This window comes from Paroedura picta, chromosome 3, assembly GCF_049243985.1.
Source record: "Paroedura picta isolate Pp20150507F chromosome 3, Ppicta_v3.0, whole genome shotgun sequence".
In the NCBI taxonomy this organism is placed as follows: domain Eukaryota; kingdom Metazoa; phylum Chordata; class Lepidosauria; order Squamata; family Gekkonidae; genus Paroedura; species Paroedura picta.
The window spans coordinates 104,116,248-104,135,825 of NC_135371.1; the positions used below are offsets into that span (position 1 = coordinate 104,116,248).

A 19,578-nucleotide genomic window follows, 5' to 3' on the forward strand; every position below is an offset into this window, starting at 1 on the left:
AAATATCAGAAAAAGCAGTGCTACAACTTATTTATGTTTATGTCAGATTTTGAAAGTTAGCAGAAGAAAAGTCTTAAGCTGGCGATGGCGAAATAATTTATTCCAATGTTCAAAACAAATTCCCAATGTTCAAACCAATTTCAAAATGGATTCCCAGGTATAGTCCATTTTCAATATCTTCATCAGTGATGTTCTAACCATTCATATCCATGGTGGGTTGAGCTGTCCGGGGTGTCCGAGTGCCAATACGGGCCACCCTGATTGGGCCGGCCCCTACAGCTCCTGCCCTCCCTGACTAGCCACTCGCCTGCCCAGTGGCCACCCTACATACAAGCCTGGCTGCCGAGCACGATGCTTCTCCGCTGCCCCGCTGTTCCGCTCGAGCACCCTGAGGGCAGCAGGTGACACGCCTCGCCATGCCATTGATCCCCAACTACTGCCCAACATCCAACACCCCTTCACAGCCACCACAAGGGATGATGCCGCCACACACGCACCTCAGGTAGTCACGGCTCCAACCCAAAACAGCTGGACACCATCAGACACCCCTTCAAACATGGCGGCCCTGTCACCTCTCGCATCCACATGCTCATGCTGCTGTTGACACTACGCCCTTCGCCCCACCGCACTGCCCCACCATAAGCTCCACAAGAACATATGCTTCTTAATAAGATGGTTTGTGTATTTGACTTTTCTCCTTATTCACAGAAAATTAAGAATATTATTTCTAGACACTGGCACATGATTTCTCTTTTAAAAGGATGTGAGACAAAACTCATTTTTGCTTGGAAATGGGGGAGGAACATTAAAGAGTTCATTACTCTTTGGAGAAAATCAGCTACCAGCTGGTTGTTTTAAATGTGGAACTTGTCAACCCTGAAAATTTATGGAGGCCAGGAGCTCTACATTACAGGATGGAGTTTGTAATATTATCATAAATAAGTTCATAAATTGCAACACATCTGGAGTAATTTATTTAATTAGGTGTATTTGCCCGAAGATTTACATTGGAATGTCCACATATGCTATCAAGATATGCATATTAGAACATGTGTTCAGGTTAAAGCATGGTGTCATTGAGGCCCCCCTCACCTAACTTTTTCTGGATAAAAATCATTCTTGGAACCAGTTGAAATTCACAGGCATAGAACAGATACAACAACATGGTTTGGTAAAAGTAAACATTCAAAACGATTACTACAAGAGGAGGCTGAATGGATTTTTAAGTTAAAAGCCTTACAACGTAATGGGCTAAACATAACGGATTTAACATGTTTCCTATAAAAGAGAAGTATATTTCTTTAAATGGCTGCTGTATCATAACTGCTCTAAAGAACTGATTGAGTGGATTTAAGTATACATAGTAAGATTTCTTTAATTTCCTTGAATCACTGTTGTAATTACACATTGTGACATTAATATTGGTAGGTAATTATGACTGAGAATTGATATTGAAAGTGTGGTTTATACTTAACATTTAAATAACATTTAATAGGCATTATGGTATATGACATTAATATTGTTTTTGTTGAATTTCATTAGATCCCTACAAATTTGGATATTATGTGACCAATTTGAGACTGAACTACATAAACCAAGACATTATCAGAGACTAAGTAGGTAATATTCGCCATTCAAGTAGAATTAACCTTTAGTGACATTTTATAAAGATTTATACTATGTATGATTTATCTCTGTAGGTTATTTTCTATAATTCCAACTCCCATAAAACTCCCATAAAAATATAATTAGAGAAGACTGAGTTATTAACAATATTGAGGTATTTCCATCTATTTTTGATCCTTATACTGAATCCTTATATTGAATTATATTATATTATATTGAATTAACATATAGCATGGGGATATACTTACATGTTATGTATATTAATATATATTTATATTTAGAACATCACTGATTAAGATATTGAAAACGGACTATGCCTGGGAATCTGTTTTGAAATTGGTTTGAACATTGGGAAATTGTTTTGAACATTGGAATAAATAATTTTGCCATCGCCAGTTTGAGACTTTTTTGTTCTGCTTGATTACAGCTGATGGGTCTTCACCGGTTGTATTAAGACCTTGAAAGTTAAGCAGGGTTGACCCTGGTTAATATTTGCATGCAAGACCACCAACGAATAAAATATTCCCCATGCCCACAATTAAAAGCTAACATCAAGATGGCGATAAAACAAGAAAAAAACCCTTCCTCCATAACTTTGTTGCTCTTGACCTCAAGCCATTAGCATGGCTCGCGATGGTATCTCGAAGGCTGTGATCTTCCTGCCGTCACATCTAACACTTAGCATTTAGCATAGGGCAGGACCCCCAGATTGTCTCTTCTGAATTCTCTTGCTTGAAAACCCTACAGGATTAGTTGCTACTTAATGGGAGGGGGGGAAAAACAGGTAGTTGTATTCAAAGCAGGCAAGTACAACTTTTGTCCACAGCAGTGTTGCCCAGATTTTCAAAGGCCATTGATCCCTTAGCACATAATATACTGAATATGTGATGAGAGGTATTTAATAAAAATTAGAAGTGAACTGTGTAGATATGACATATCTTTGACATGTGGTGCAGTGGTGACAAGTGTCATAGTAGGATCTGAGATACCAGGGTTTGAAACCATCACTTTTATTAGGTGTCCTTGGACCAGTCATGCACAGCAATGGAAGTCGCATTGGATCCCCACTGAGGAGGAAGGTGAGGGTACTAAACAATAATTCTGAAAGATTAGACTTGGGTAGCCAATACCAAACTTTCTGATTCTACCAGATACACGTGAAGATTTTGTTATGTAAAAACTGTTGAGTTTCAGTCCTTTAGTTTAGATATTGCTTACTTACGGTCCACTGAATCGTAACAAATTTAAGGCTTTAATTTGATCCTGGTGGGATCAAATTTGCTGGATTATCTGCAAGAAACATTATCTTGAGAAAATGGCACTACACTTTAGCCATCTAAGCTGAGAACTCTTAGAGAAACAGACACTTCATAGTAATTCTGCTTGAAACCAGTCAAGCCTTTTTTAATTATTTATCTTAAAAAACCCTTTAAATGAGGGAAGTATACATGATTTTTACACAGGCTACATCTATACTCCTCACAAAAAACAAAACCCCAACCCACCCACTGAAATGTAAAGACTGATTACATAATATTAGGCATTACAACAGGATTCTAAAGACTGCAGATGCAAACATAAGGCCATTCGGTAAGCCTTCCTTGAGCCCACAACACCCCAGTCAAAGGACTGTAAATTTGGATTCAGTCATTAAGAGGCTCATCCTTTATTTTTTCAATAAACAACCATCAGGCTACTATATGGTAAAAAAGGAAAATAAATGTGTAACTAATTTTGTGCTGTGGTAATAGACTGTTGTTCAGGTTTTGCCTTTTAACACAGGATAATAAAGGATTAGGAGAGTGTTAGCTCATTAGGTCGTCTGAAAAACCCTAAAGTAGGCTATCTTATTGTCTGTATTTTATGTAATAATAAATGGAGTTCCAGAAATGTCATGGCCATGCTTTAGCAGCCAAGGGAACAAAGACCAGAACACCAAGTCTGTGACATTGCTCTCTCAACTGGGGGAGCTCTTTACAATCTAAAAAATGGGACTGGATGAGTCTTTGGAACTCAGTGCACTATGGGAAAGTGACAGCACCTTGAGTTGGTCATTTCTCTCTATTCAATTGACAGTTATGCTGCTGTAACATACAGATCAAATAGGATGGCAAAAGGGGAAGTGTTGAATGGTTGTTTATGGAATTAACACTGCTGGAAAGCAGATCATTCAATAATTGATCTTATAGTATCAATAAACAGCTGAGGATCAGGGAGGGTAGGAACAGCCATGAGAAGTATAGATCTCAGGCATGAAAACCACCAAAACAGATCCTATCCATTGACAATGTAAGGGACAAGATTAAACCTGAAGTATGAACAAATACCCCAGTACTTGGTAATGGTGGCCAAAACAGCAAGTCTTTAGGGAAAAAATGCAGACACAAAACATCAGGTACAGATTTTTAAAGGCAAAACTGGGAGCTGGAATCCCTATAATGATTGGTTTAAAAATAACATATATTTTAACAATCATATTCATAGATTCCAACCAGGGGAGGCCAGCTAGACAACAAATTACATCTTTGAACTACTGGAGGTAACTGGGATTCCATCTCTTGAATTCTAAGTCTTTTTTTCAAGACCTGCACCTGTTTTAGGACCAACATAAAATCCAGTTATTCTGAGCTCAGTTATAGAACCATTGAGATTTGGCCCTTTTCGTTTTTTTACTTCAAAACATTATCCATTCAACATCATCTAGACTGCAGTCTAGAACTATGGGAAAAAGATGAACACACCTCTCTGGTGCATTTTAAAACTTTTACGCACCAAACACACGGACACGTTTCTATGCCTGATGCCATATGCATGCACGTGAGTTCACATTGTAAACTATAGAAATGTCATGTGAAGGGAGTCTTAGCACAAAGTACCTATTCCCTAATAAATTCAGAACCAATGTTACAGTACCACAGGCATGTACCAAGAGCTATAGCTTGGCCACATATGTTGTCTGACTGGGGGTGGGGGTGGTTATAGAATAGTTTTCACCACTCTGAAAACGAATTTTTTTAAAAAGTGGGACACATCTTCTGGCACACCTCGTCAAATGGAAATGAATATGGACATGATATCCATAGTCCCACCCACAGAGCATGCCAGAAGATGTAGAGGGCCCAGTCAGCCACTGTGTGCCCAGGGGGGCCGAGGCAGTGGCTGCCCTATCCCTGAGGCCTTGGCAGTGGCCACGAAGATCCCAGGGACATAGCCAGCCACTGCATGTGCAGTGGGGGCCGAGCCAGCAGCTGCCCCACCCCCGAGGCCTTGGCATTAGCTATGCTGGCCCCAGGGGCCTAGCCAGCTGCTACACGCCCAGTGGGGGCCGAGGCAGTGGTGGAGGCCCGAGAACAAGGTGAGCAGAAAGAGGAAAGTGGAGGGGGGAAGGGAGTTTGTGTGTGTGTGTGTGTTGCTAGGGAGGGAAGGAGGGAGAAGGGAAGGTTGAGAAACCAACAGGTAAAAGGGGAAACGGGAGGGGAGAAGGGAGTGTCTCTGCGTGTGTGTTTGTAAGGGGGGAGGAACCAAGGAGGAGGTTGAGAAACCAACAGGTAAGTAGGGAAAGGGGGAGATGGAAGGGCATCTCTGCATGTCTCTGTGTTTGTGTATGTGTGTTTGCAAGGGAGGGATGGGGCCCTGACCAAGTAGCCCCAGAGCAGGTATGTGTCCCATGATTCTCAGACTGTCAGATTATTTTTTAGGCCGGCTGCATGTTTCACTAAACACTGCATCAGGTTCCCTCAACTCTGTTTTGTTTCTCTTTCTACCAACACACACACAGAAAATGGGACACATGCATTTTGGAAAAGACTCATACAAGAAAAAGGATATGGAAGAGATAAAATAGATAGATATGGCAACAAAACCTTCCTCCCCGCCAAGAGATCTGGCTGCTACTTCCAGCTTGAAAAGAAGTTATTAGCACCCACTGGAGAGCAACCATCTTGGTGGCTGTCACCTACAGGAAAGGAGGGGATCAGGACTGAACCGTGTAAGGGGCCAACTTGCAGGAGCACTAAAGAATGCAACCGTGCCACCTAAGCTTGAAGGAAAGGCACCACGTTCTGCCAAGCCACCCTCCTGCCACAGTGTCTGGAGTTGTTCAGATCCTTGGAATTAAGCAGTGCAGATAAATGCTCTGTCTACCAAAATGAGGACGCAGTACAGATAAATATAAGCCCACACTGTGACACGGGCAGCAGAGAGAGCCCATTCCCAAAAGGCATCATGTAGTACCAGCTGCCCCACAAAAACCAACAGTTCTGTCAGTGAGATTTTCCAAATAGGGGATAAAAGCAGAGACTTGAGGCTTGAAAGATCTTCTCTCCCTGCGTGGGTAAGCCTTTGCACCTGGTGTTCAATATAGTTTACAATCAATAGGTACAACTGTGTACCTACATAGCATACAACTGAACTGATTATTTCTTCTTATTGCTACAGGGTCCCTTAGCTCTTGCTAATAGTTAACTGAGTGATATGGTACTTGACATTTAACAAGGAAAGTCAGTCAAAGAATGGCCTTTCTATTTCCCTCTTTCCTTCCTTCACTAGTAAGATTAGCTCTAAGCAAGAAGACTACCTGAAAACAGAATCATGAGCACTTAATTATACATTTTGCCGTCTCTGGGTTTTTGGGGTTTTTTTTTTACATCATTTGCTTCAGAGCTGGCAGAGAAATAAAAAAGGACATTCTCATTAACCAGTCTTGTGAGGAACAAGATGTCTTAAGCCCTACAGAAGTGTAGACAGGGGCAAAAGGTATACAGGAAACGGTTTGCCAAAAGCTGATCTATATTAATCAAGTCCTGCTTCTCTCACTGGCCTGACTTGGAAAAGACATATGTTGGAATGCATGGTATCCCAGATACTTTTTTTTTAAAAGCCAACCTTATTAAGGGAAAACCCTATAAATTAATAAGCTAATTAAATATTTTTAGTAATAAATGGGGAATGTTGAACTGCATAAACTGAAGATGAAGGAGGAATGACTATGGCTTTTTAATGAGATAGTTGGAAGGAATCCAGCCTTCCCAACATGGTCCTCCAGTGAGGACTTTGCAAAACCACCAGCCACTGCTGTTCTTCTCTCGAACTTCAAATAATGTCCCTTCTTTAAAGCTGCTGGTTTCTTCATCTCCATCGAAATCTGCCACGGCCACATAGAGGGCTTCTTTGGAGACATCCGAACTGGTGATGGGAACAGACACTTTCTCCTTGGTCTCCCTCTCCATCGGCTTGGGGACCACCTTTTGGCCTAAGCCACTTTTTGCTTTGGCATCATCTTGGCCCACCGCTGGCAGGAAACCTTTGGCTTTTGGTGGGACCAGCATTGGCCTGCCAGGCACTGGGGCTGCTTGGATTTCAGGCACTTCCCTCTGGGGGGCTTTGTGCTCCGGAGAGGGGCCACATGGAGATGCAGAGGATACTTTCTTCGGAGGGGGTGGCCTCCGGGGTGGTACAATGGGCCGCTGAGGTGGTTCCCTGGGAACTGGAAAGCCACTCTTGGGCTCACTCTCGCCTGTCTTTGATGAGGCAACAGGAGCTTTGGGCAAAGGAGTTTCCTTAAAGATCTGGCTGTCTGGTCTGGAGGGAGGCCTAATCTCTGCATTTGGTCTTTCCTGAGGTCTGACAGAAAGTTCTGCTGACAACACACTGCTATTCAAGGCACCTTCCCCTGCCACAGAGTCCTGCTCAGACATTTTCTCTTGCATTTTTGCAGGCCTGAGCTTGCTCCTCAGATTGCAAATGTCTAGTTTATCATCTGCCTGAGCGCCTGGGGGGTCTGTTCGAGGGGCTGCTGCTGGCTTGGGTCTGATCTGAGGCTTTGATTTCAAGAAGGGGTTTGGGGCAACCAGCTCAGGCTTATCCTCCACGGGTTCAATTTTTGGTTTAGTTGGCTTGACTATGGGCCGGAGGTTTGGCTTCTTTATTTCTTTGGGTGACACTTTGTGCCCGCACTCTAAGCCCATTTCATTTTTCAGCTGGAACAATTTCCCTTTCTCTGTTTTGAGTTCTGGTTTCCGGTTGTCCCTGGGAGGCACAGCTTGCTTGGGTGGAATTGCTGGCAAGATGGTACCAGGAGGCTTTGGGGGCGGCCTCTGTTCCAGCCGCTGCCTTTCCATGAACTCCTCTTCTGATTTGATAATTGATTCCTTCCGAGGTGGAAGGCTAGGTTTCTCCTCCGCATCTTGACTGGAGATCTCCTCATAGCCTACAAACAGAGGCGCGTCACTGTTCTCAGACATGGCCACTTTGGGGGCCTCCTTCCCTTTCCACTTCCCTCCAAGGTCTGCACCAGGTGCATCAGGCAAAGGCCTGGATGGCCCTGGGGTGTCGCCATTAAAGGTGTTCTCTGCTGTACTATTGCCAAGGCGGAGCTGTGCAATCTCATTTGGTAGGGGTGCCAAGAAGTTTGGCCTAGATGCATTACTAGTCTTCTTGTATTTATCGATAAATGTAGCTGGTGCCCAGCCTTCTTTCTCCTCAATCTGAATGTACCACCAGCCACTCAGGTTCTTCTCAATCACCTGTAAAGCAAACAAAGCCATAATGTCCTTAGAACTTTTAGCACCAGCTCCTTCTCTCCATCACATACAATCAGGGTAATAATAATGAAGATGACATGCACCACATATCAGATGACTGGTAGTATATACCAGTAGCTTCCAGATTTTCTGATGAAGTTGAATTTAGACCTTGGTTCATATAACATGTCAGACCAAAGCATTGGTTAGCAGTCATAATCTGAGCACAGCAGAAACTGATTGCCTAAAAAGTAACACAGTAATCGACCACTAGAGGTCAGTATTGAGTTGTTTATAAGCATGCTGGCCTGGCAGGATCCCAAGAATCTCTGGGAAGGATCAAGCCTCTAACTTTTAAAATGTGCATGGTTAGATGGGGAGAAGGAAATCTTACACACAAAGAAAAATATGCAGAAAATTATTGCTAGGGTGTAGGGAGAAAAAAGAGATCAGGGCCTACACACCCACAACTAAATCGGCTTCCTTCCATAAATGAAAGAATATGCCTGTATCTTATGTAACAGACTCTTGCCTATACTACAGCTTGGGAGGACAGTCCTGTGCTACTCTAAAAGGGCACATAAAAGGACAAATCACTCTAGATCTGCCACAAGAGGTGTTTCTAGAAATGCCAGGCTCCAGGTGGGACCTGGAATTACAGTTTATCACCAGACTACAGAGATAAGTTCACCTGCAGAAAATGGATGCTAGGAGAGGGTTGACTCTATGGCATTGTACCCCACTGAGGGCCCTATCTCCCCCAGGCCCCACCCTCATATATCCAGAAGTTTCCCAACTTGGATCTAACAATCCTCCCCCTGATCCCCCACCAGCAGCCAGGGTGAACCCAGCAATCCTAGGCGGCCCTTTGGTCCCTGACTGCTTTACTTTGGACCAAAATGTGACCCTCCCTCTTGCTAACCATATCCAAGAGAGCCAGCTCCCATGCTCCCGGCCCACCAAGTGAACCTTGTACTCCCTGTCCTTTTAATCACTTGTCATCCCCATCTTCCCATCTCACCCCGACCTGGACAGATCAGGCTAGCCTCATCTAGTCATATCTTAGAAGCTAAGTGGGGTTGGCCCTGGCTAGTATTTGGATAGGAGACACACTGGGTTGCAGTGCAGAGGCAAAGCACCTCTGCCTGTGTCGTGCCTTGGAAACCTTGCAGGGATCACCGTAAGTCAGTTCTAACTTGATACTCCCCTCCCCAAGGGGGGCCCCCCAAGACTTCTCCAAGTAGTATCAGAAAGACAGAGAATACCTTGTCTCACTGGAGCAAATTCACAATGGAGCCCATCTGCAATGAATATGGACTCAATCGCCATGCAAAAATTAAGTTTATGACAGCAGCTCCTTTAAACAGGTCAAGTGTGTTGTTAGAACTGGTCTTCAGCCCTCTGACACCAAGAAAAGCCTTGCAGAAGAGAGCCTTCTTGGGAGCAAAGAGTCCTCACAAATATTGTGGAAGGTCATACGGCAGAGGTAATGAGATGGGGCAAGATGCAGCCTCACCTCTACTTTCAGTCCTGCTTGAAAGCTGATGCCATCAGGAATAGTGGTCTGGAAGTCAGCAATGGTGTAATACTCCTCTTCTACTTGCGGTGGCACAGGAGGCTTTGGCAGGTGGAGGCCACGTGGCTATGGTGGAAAAATGCAAAACAAATCACATCAATCTATGCCCATCGGAGGAAGAAGAGGAAGAAGAAGAGTTGAGCTTTACTACCCAAGGGAGTCTCAAAGCGACTTACAATTGCCTTTCCCTTCCTCTCCCCTCAAGGCTGAGAGAGCTCTGAGAGAACTGTGAATGGCCCAAGGTCAACCAACTGGTTCCATGTGAAGGAGTGAGGAAATCAAACCCAGTTCTCCAGATTAGAGGCCACCGCTCTTAACCACTACGCCATACTGGATCTCTGGCCCTGCAAGGACTGAGTGAGCACATGAGTTATATAGATTGCATAACTCCCATGCATTCTGTTCTGCTTACACGCTGATAGCAACTAGTTCTGTGTGCTCCAGAGCCCTACAGCACAGCAAGAGGGCTAGTATGTTTCCCTGTCAAGGAACACATGAATGAACCCATGGAGGAGGCTGAGAGGGGATATGACTGCTATCTTTAAGTATATGAAAGGTTGTCACTTGGAGGAGGGCAGGGAGCAGTTTCTCTTGGCAGCAGAGGATAGGACCTGCAGTAAACTACCTGTAGCTGGACTGACTTATCCTGGATGCTTTAGGCTGATCCTGCGTTGAGCAGGAGGCTGGACTAGATTACCTGAACAGCCCTTCCAACTCTATGATTCTATGCTTCTATTCTAGGTACCTGCTTTATACTACATCAGACCCGTGGTCCTTCAAAGCCAGTACTGTCTGTTTAGACAGCAACTCTTCAGGGTTTCAGGCAAAGGTCTCTCACGTCATCGACTGCCTTGACTTTATAAATGGAGATGCTGGGGCCTTTTGTATGCCAAGCAGATGTTCTACTGCTGAGCTGTAGCCCTTCCCCTAAATGAAGCTACCCAATTGTCACATTATTACTTAAGTGTTCAGGCAAATAGGCTTATTCCTTTCCACTGGTCATGGTTACTGCAAGATTTGGGGTGGGGTAATGTGGATAATTGCAGCTGCCTGATACATGCATATGTAGTGAAAGAGACACATGTGGATGTTTTGCATGTGCTGGCCTACAGCATGCTCAGTTGCTTCATTTATAGCCCACCATTATGTTCAGGCTGCAGCATGTGAAAGGTTGAGCTGACTTAGAGAAAAAATGAAGGTGATCCTAGAGTTTTAAGTCTGATTTCTATGTCTCAACCGCAAATGCCAAACCTACTACAAACAAGGGCCATGAATTCATGAGGATTCAAATCCATGAGGATTCAAATACTGGAGCACAAAATGTATATTTACAGGTCTTAACACACCTTTAGAAGCTGCTATTTTCCCCAGCATTAAGAGCAGTGGCCTCTAATATAGAGAACCGGGTTTGATTCCCCTTTCTTCCATGTGCAGCCAGCAGGGTGTCCTTGGGCCAGTCTCAGTTCTCTCAGAGCTCTCTGCCCCACCTACCTCACAGTGTGGCTGTTATGGGAAGAGGACTGTAAGCTGCTTTTGGTAGTGAAAAGTGGGGTACAAAAAAACAATTCTTCATATAATTATTTAAGTACATGAAAGCTAAAACACAGTCTTTTCTCAAGTATTACTTCCATGTATTTTAAAGGAAAAGTTGCAGATGCACATGGCCTTTATGATAACTGATACTTTACTGGTGGATCCCCGCACCGAGGCAAATCTTACTCATTGCCTCCCACTTTCACTAACAGTGGCCTAGTCTTGCATGTGGCTCTTTTAAACCTCATTGAGCCTCAAAAAAGTACCAACATTAATCAAACAACTGCAGCTATACATAAAACTTACTATTGTGAGATCTCGACGAGGAGGTGGTCTCTGCCTCATCTTTGGTGACTCTATCAAGAAAAAACGTTACACCGTGATTTAAAAAAAACCATCACCAATGTGTCGATGTTCCCAGTTCCCTCAAAAGGTGATAGACAAAATAAGCAAAGACACATCACAACTCTCTCCTAACCATTCCTCTTGGACCGCTTATACACTGGGAACTTCACTGCCCCAGCTTCCATGCAAGAACAGAAATCAGGGGCAGATGAGGTGCACTGGGCCAAATGTTCCCCCATGTGGGTGGAGGAAGAGGTGGGGCAACCTGCCATGACTAAACCTCCAGCCTCCAGCCCAGCATGAAACCTCCAGTGCGTAAACGGTCTTAGTGAGTTTAAACCAGCCAGCCCAAATGACTCTTCAAGTCTCTTGAAATATATTGATTCAACGGGTGCCTTTTCTATTTAGAATACGGGGATGGCCAGAATCTTTCCAAGATGCTAGTAGAACCCAGAAAGAAGGCAAAAAAAGAATTCCACCCATGAAAACATGGGAAAGGCAGGGGGGGGGGAAAGGCAGCTAGGTGGCAAAATGATCTCTGTCGCCAGCTCGATCAAGGCAGCTCTGCTGTGTTAGTTCTGTTAGATCTGTCGGCCGCATTTGATGTGGTCGACCATGAACTACTAGCATGCCGCCTTGCCGGGATGGGGATAAGGGGCACAGCATTATGCTAGATACGCTCCTTCCTCCTAAACCGGACCCAGAGGGTGGCGTTGGGGGATGAGCTATCAAGCTCGTTTGGGCTCCCCTATGGAGTACCACAGGGCTTGGTGCTTTCCCCCACACTTTTCAACATCTTCATGCGCCCTCTGGCCCAGCTGGTCAGGAGTTACAGCTTGGGTTGCCATCAGCATGCTGATGACACCCAGCTGTATCTCCTGATGGACGGCCGCCTTGATTCCCCCCCAGATCCATTTGCCAGATGTTTGGAAGCCGTAGCTGGATGGCTCGAGCAGAGTCGTCTAAAACTCAACCCTGCCAAGATGGAGGTCCTGTGGTTTGGGGGGAAGGGAGCAGATCAGGAAGCGTGATTACCCACCTTGGCCGGGACGCAACTGACCATCGCGCCCCAGGCAAGGAATTTGGGGGTGACCTTGGATGCCTTGTTAACACTGGAGGCCTAGGTCAAGAAGGTAGCGGGCCAGGCTTTTTTCCACCTTCGCCAGGCCCAGCTACTAGTGCCCTACCTGTCTCCTGACCACCTAGCCACTGAGATCCATGTGACAGTCACCTCCAGAATAGATTTCTGTAACTCGCTCTACACAGGCCTGCCCCTGTGCCTGATCCGGAAATCACAGCTGGTACAAAATGTGGCTGCTAGGGTCCTCATAGGAACAGCTTGGAGGGCCCATGTCCAGCCTGTGCTGAGGCAGCTGCATTGGCTACCGATTGCTAGCCAGATCAGGTTCAAGGTTTTGGTTTTAACCTTTAAGGCCCTCCGAAGTCTGGGACCCACATATTTGAGGGACCGCCTAGCGCCTTATGCCCCCCGCAGGGCGTTATGCTCGGCGGGGTCTAATTTACTGGTGGTTCCTGGGTCCCGGGAGGTGTGTCTGACCTTGACTAGAGCCAGAGCCTTTTCGGTCCTGGCTGCCTGGTGGAATGAGCCCCTGGAGAAGCTGCGGGCCCTGCAGGATTTGCCATCCTTCCGTAGGGCCTACAAAACTGAGCTCTTCTTCCAGGCTTATGGTTGAGGCCGGCTCCTCCCCTTTTTAGATCAGCCCATTCTCTACATCAGCAGTGACCCCTTGTTTCCCAGATACTTCTGCCACCATCAGGGGGGTGGGTTTGGAGGCTGTATTTAGGTGTTTTTATGTATTAGGGGTTTTATGCGGTTTTTACATGTTGTCACGAGGCTCGTGGCGGGTTGTTGTTGTTGTTGTTGTTATTATTATTATTATTATTATTATTATTATTATTATTATTATTAATTAGATTTATTTCCTGCCACTCCCTGTAGGCTCGTGGCGGGTCACAATAGTCCCATCCCCATTAAAATACCCATTAAAAGACTTTAAAAACAATCCCAACATGGCGGAAGCTCTCATTATTCCCACTCCTGCTATCAGAGCGGCAGGGAGGGTGGGGAGGAGATCTAACTTACTAGGTCCGGGAGGGGGGGAATGCTGGCACTCATTCGCTGACCCCAGCCTCAACCAAAAACCTGGCGGAAGAGCTCTGTCTTGCAGGCCCTGCAGAAAGCTGGTAAATCCTGCAGGGCCCGCAGCTCACCCGGGAGCTCATTCCACCAGGTAGGGGCCAGGACCGAAAAGGCCCTGGCCCTTGTCGAGGCCAGGCGCACTTCTCTAGGGCCAGGAAATTCTCTAGGGCCAGGTTAGAAATCCAATAATAACAATAACAATAACAACAACAACAACAATAATAAAAACATATCACAATAGGGGGTATGGGAATGGTGGCCTAGGATCACTGAGGGGGCAGTCTATAAACACCCAATTTCTTTAAATGAAACATCTGGGTCAGATGAATTGCATCCAAGGGTACTAAGAGAACTTGCACATGTCATCTCTGAACCTCTGTCCATTATTTTTGACACTTCTTGGAGAACAGGAGAGGTGCCAAGTGATTGGAGGCAGGCAAATGTTGTCCCCATCTTCAAGAAAGGGAAAAGGAGGATTCGGGTGACAAGTGGAGTGCCCCAGAGATCTGTCCTGGGGCCTGTGTTGTTCAACATATTTATAAATGATTTGGATGAGGGATTAGAGGGAGTACTTATTAAATTTTCAGACAATACTAAACTGGGAGGGGTAGCAAACACAACAGAAGACGGAATCAGAATACAGGGTGATCTTGATAGGCCCGAGAAGTGGGCTAAACTGAATAAAACGGAATGCAATAGGGACAAATGTAAAGTTCTGCATTTAGGTAGGAAAAATCATATACACCAATATAGGATGGGGGAAATTTATCTTGGCAGTACTATGCGTGAAAAGGATCTAGAAGTCTTAGTAGACCATACGTTGAACATGAGTCAGCAGTGTGACTCAGTGGCTAAAAAGGCAAATGGGATTTTGTGCTGTATCAAACAGAGTACCGTGTCCAGATCACGGCAGGTGATGGTACCACTTTATTCTGTTCTGGTTCGTCCTCACTTGGAGTACTGTGTTCAGTTTTGGGCACCACAGTTGAAGAGGGATGTACACAAACTGGAGCGTGTCCAGAGGAGGGTTGGTGAGGGGTTTGGAGACCAAGAGAAATGAGGAAAGGTTGGGGGAACTTGGTCTGTTTAGCCTGGAGACAACTGAGAGGGGATCTGATAACCTTCTTCCATGTAGAGGATGGAGCAGAGTGGTTCTCTCTTTCCCCAGAGGGACAGACCAGAATGAATGGGATGAAATTAATTCAAAAGAAATTCCGTCTAAACATCCAGAAGACGTTCCTGACAGTTAGAGCAGTTTCTCAGTGGAACAGGCTTCCTCTGGATGGGGTGGGCTCTCCATCTTTTGAAATTTTTAAACAGAGGCTGGATAGCCATCTCATGGAGAGGCTGATTCTATGAAGGTTCAAGGGGGTGGATGTGCGATAGGGATGTAAGTGTCCTGCATAGTGCAGGGGGTTGGACTAGATGATCCAGGAAGTCCCTTCCAACTCTATTATTCTATAGTTCTATGATTCTATTCTACAGTGAGCTGGTTAGGTTTTGCAGAGATGTTGGACAAGTCAAACACACACCCGCACCAGTGAGCTTGAGAAATGCTTCACTCAGGCAAATCCCCAACAGTAGCTGGCAGAGATGCCAATTTTGGGAGGGTTGAGACATTGTATGCTTCTTTACTCAGCAATCCATTAGATGGGGGAGGGCTGTAGGGTTAAAGGCAGGATACACATAAGCGAACCACAGAATTTACTGCCAGCCATCTTCAAGTATTCCAATCTCAGTCTTTCCCAGCTTATAAACTACAGAGCTCTGAACACCCTGAAAACTTGCCTGAATCCTGCCTGGCTAGCTTGACCCACAAACTTCCTAATACAAGCTTTCTCAACCAGAGTTTCAGGAAACCCTGGGTTTTCCTGACGGCCCTGGCAGCTTTTCCCAAATGGGTGGGAGTTAATTAATGTTTATATGTTTCAAAAAATTGTTAAACATTATTGAGTGATATATGGTCATGTTGACTACCCTTTTCTCCCAAAATGGCTAATGTTGGGCCAGGAGGGGGTGGGGAGAGGCCCCTGGTGGGCATGCATACAGCTATGCTTTCCACACATATTCCGCACAATCGCACCACCTCTGTGGTTTCTCAAAGCCTGAAGAATGTTTTAGGGGTTCCTCAATGGTAAAAAAAGTTAAGAAAAGGCTGGTCTAATATTTTAAAGTTCACAGTTTCTAACTTACTTCGCCTGAGTTCCACATTTGGCAATGGGCGACCATCGAACCTTCCATCTCTTTGGTGGTTGTACCCATCCTTGTCTCGACCTGCTGAATTCTGCTGCCGGGAAATCCCATCCAGATCCAGTGCATAAGAGTGGGCAGAAGCTGCAGATCCCAGCTTTGGTGTAAACATGTCCCCGCTCCCTTTTTTGAGGTATGATGCTGGGGCCCAGCCCTCTTGACCCTGATACCTGAAACAATAAGAAGCTGCTGTCAGCCATGTTACCAGACACTAGATATGATGGGCTGAAGATCATTAACGCTTTTCCAATAAGCCTCCGAAGAGCCTTGTTTGCAGCTGCTTTGAAAACAATAAATCTCTTCTGACCTTGCCTGCTGCCACAACAAACACCTGTTATTTGCGGCTATCTGCTGTTGCTGGTTAAATCACTGAACTGTTATAGCCTCATTGCTCTGTGGTCTAAAACAGTTGTCCGCAACCTTTCTAAGGCTGAGGACCGGTGTGGGGGGGAGGGCGATCCGGTGGCTGTGCATGCTGCGCATGTGCGGCTGGTCTGCGCATGCGCATTTGCGCCATGCACAGACGCAAATGCACAGCGCTTCTGTGGGGCTTCCGTGCATGCGCGAAACTGCCGCACATGCGCGTTTGCAGCTGTGCATGGCACAAACACGCATGCGCGGACCTGCTGCACATGCGTGTTTGTGCTGGCAGCCCTGCTTTCCTTTCCCACAAAAAGAAGCTTGCCGGGCCGCAAGCTAATCGGCCGCTTTGGTTTGATAAAGAATGCTTATTGGAAAAGAAGGCATTAATGCATTATTTTAATGTATTATCAAGATTTCTCGATGACCGAACCCACTATCTACGAGTTAAAGCTGACTATCAGTCTCTAGTTATGCAAAAAAATCCTCGTTTCACAACAGAAATTGTGAAACATTAAATAAAGTGCTAATTTTGTCTGATAACCAAATATTTTGAAGAACTGTGACTAAAACTGTAAGCCCCATTCCAGGGTCCAAATGGATGATTCACTTTTGCATGTTGCTTTCATCATCTTTATGTGACTCTCTCCATTACCCTGTTGGCCAAACATTGAACCTCACGAGGACACCTTGAAGGGCCCGTATTCAGCCAGTTCTTCGTCATCTGCATTGGTTACCAGTCTGTTTCCGGGTCAAGTTTAAGGTGTTGGTATTAACCTTTAAAGCCTGCTTACCTGCGGGACCACTTGGTTGCTTATGCCCCCCGCAGGCCTCTTTGCTCTGTGGGTATGAATCTACTGGTTATCCCAGACACCCGGGACGTTTGCCTGGCCTCGACCCCACCTGATGGAATGAGCTCCCAGAAGAACTGAGGACCCTGTCGGAATTACCAGCTTTCTGCAAGGCCTGCAAGACAGAGCTCTTCCGCCAGGCGTATGGTTGAGGCCAGGGCGGAGTCCCGGGTTCCATCTTCATCTTGGACCCCCAAGATCCATCAGCCCAGCTCCCTCTCTCATGGAATTGACGGCGACCTCCAACTGAACAATGGGAGAGGGGTTGGAAGTTTTAGATTGCCATCATTGTTGTTTTTGTAAAATGGGAATTATGGGGTTTTTATGGTGATTTTATTGTTTTAGTGTGAACCACCATGAGACCTTTGGGGGAACGGCAGTATACAAGTCTAAGAATAAAATAAAAAATAAAATAAACCTACTGAGATCTATGAATTGATAAAAACATTAAAACCCCACAAATCACCAGGCCCAGATTGGATTCCTCCTGACTTGCTTATTCACTATGCAGATTGGTGGGCTGTGCCCCTTGCACATTTGTTTACAAAAATCAATAAAATGGGACAAATCCCAGAGTCATGGTTAAAATCTTATCATAACCCCAATATATAAAAGAGGGAAAATTGATCTCCCAACTAACTACCATACCATCAGTTTATTGTCAACCATAGGTAAACTCTTTGCAAAATATCTCGCCTCCAAACTTATAAACTGGACTTCCAACAATTACATCTTAGGGCCAGAACAAATAGGGTTTAGGGAGGGATACACTACCTTAAATCATTGCATTGTATTGGCTTTTTAAAGCCAGAAATATACAAAACCTAAGACGGGCAAATTATTTGCTGCCTTTATTGACCTAAAAGCAGCCTTTGACTCAATCTCCAGAGAGAAACTCTGGATACAATTAGCTAATTGAAACATAAACCAGCGTCTACTATTTCTATTAAAACAGCTCCATCATAGTAACTACTGCCAAGTCGAATATTCTTCAGAGGGAAATCTAACACCAAACATCCAAATAAACATAGGAGTGAAACAAGGTTGTATCCTTGCACCTCAATTAATTAACCTCTTCTTAAATGATGTATCCTCCTATTTAGATCAAGTTAATGGCCATCTGCCCTTAGTTGGGAAAAGACCCACTCCGTTTCTTTTACATATAGATAACAGAGTAATCTTTTCTAGAACTCGAGTAGGCCTAATTCACTATCTATGATTATTGACAGATTACTGTAGAGATAATCAACTAAAAATACACTTTGAAAAAATTATGATCATGGTTTTCTCAAAGACCTGTTACAAGTTTCTTTAGAAAATAAACGGTAATCATATAGAACAGGTAAATCACTATAAGTACTTAGGCATAAATGTTACTTACAACAATGGATGGGCAACCATAAAGAGAAAACTATCAAAACTGGAAAAGGCCAGCTCTCTTTTAGCCACCAAAAAGGTAATAAAAATCTTCCAGCAGCCCTCAAAATCTATAACCTTTAACCGCTCCTGCGGAGCAGATTAAATAAAAGAGTAAGGGCCCTGAGGGTGGTCCCCTGTTCAGGATGAGGAAGGGTGCCAATTGGCCCCTTCCCCTGGACCGACAAGCGGAGGGCCCAATTGGGAGGCGCAAAGTGCCTCCCAATTGGGCCCTCCGCTTATCAGTCCAGCCCCAAACCGCCAATCAATAGCTGCGCACAGCGGGGGGGTGGGGAAGAAACAAGGTTCCCCAGGCCCCAGGGAGGAGGTCAGCTCATGGACAGTATTAACTGCCCCCTGGTGACAGGTGAGCTTCCTGAGCTGCTCAAGGAGGCAGCGGTGTGCCCTCTCCTTAAAAAACCATCGCTGAGCCTGCGGGACTCAGCCAACTACCGACCAGTCTCGCATCTAGAGTTTGTGGGCAAGGTAGTTGAAAGGACTGCAGAGGACCAGCTCCTGGCATTCCTGGAAGAAACTTTGGCACTCAATCCATATCAGTCTGGCTTCTGTCCTGGCCACGGGGTGGAGACAGCGCTGGTTGCCCTGACAGATGATCTCCGGCACCAGTTGGATAGGGGCAGTTCGGCCTTGCTGGTTCTATTAGATCTGTTGGCTGCGTTTGACGTGATTGGTCATGAGCTGCTGGCTTGCTGCCTCACCAGTACGGGGATAAGGGGCACCGCACTCAGCTGGTTATGCTCCTTCCTCCATAACCGGACCCAGAGGGTGGCAGTGGGAGAGGAGTTATCGAGTCTGTATTCTCCCTTGTGGGGTCCCTCAGGGCTCGGTTCCCTCTCCCACGTTATTCAACATCTTTATGCGCCCTCTGGCCCAGCTGGTACAGAGTTTTAGCTTAGGGTGTCATCAGTATGCGGATGA

General features: G+C 45.3%; 1 protein-coding gene across 3 annotated transcripts in view; it reads right to left on the bottom strand.

Annotated features, from left to right (window-relative positions):
- Nucleotides 1–2,999: 2,999 nt before the first annotated feature.
- Nucleotides 3,000–19,578, bottom strand: part of SH3PXD2B (SH3 and PX domains 2B) — a 182,759-nt gene continuing 166,180 nt past the window's right edge. For all 3 annotated transcript variants that reach the window (XM_077327052.1, XM_077327050.1, XM_077327053.1), the window contains 4 exons: nucleotides 15,956–16,182; nucleotides 11,563–11,612; nucleotides 9,664–9,789; nucleotides 3,000–8,150 (listed from right to left, as the gene is read on the bottom strand). In XM_077327052.1, coding sequence (XP_077183167.1) covers nucleotides 6,612–8,150; nucleotides 9,664–9,789; nucleotides 11,563–11,612; nucleotides 15,956–16,182 — 1,942 coding nt within the window. In that variant the 3' untranslated portion in view covers nucleotides 3,000–6,611. The remainder of the gene's footprint in view (nucleotides 8,151–9,663; nucleotides 9,790–11,562; nucleotides 11,613–15,955; nucleotides 16,183–19,578) is intronic.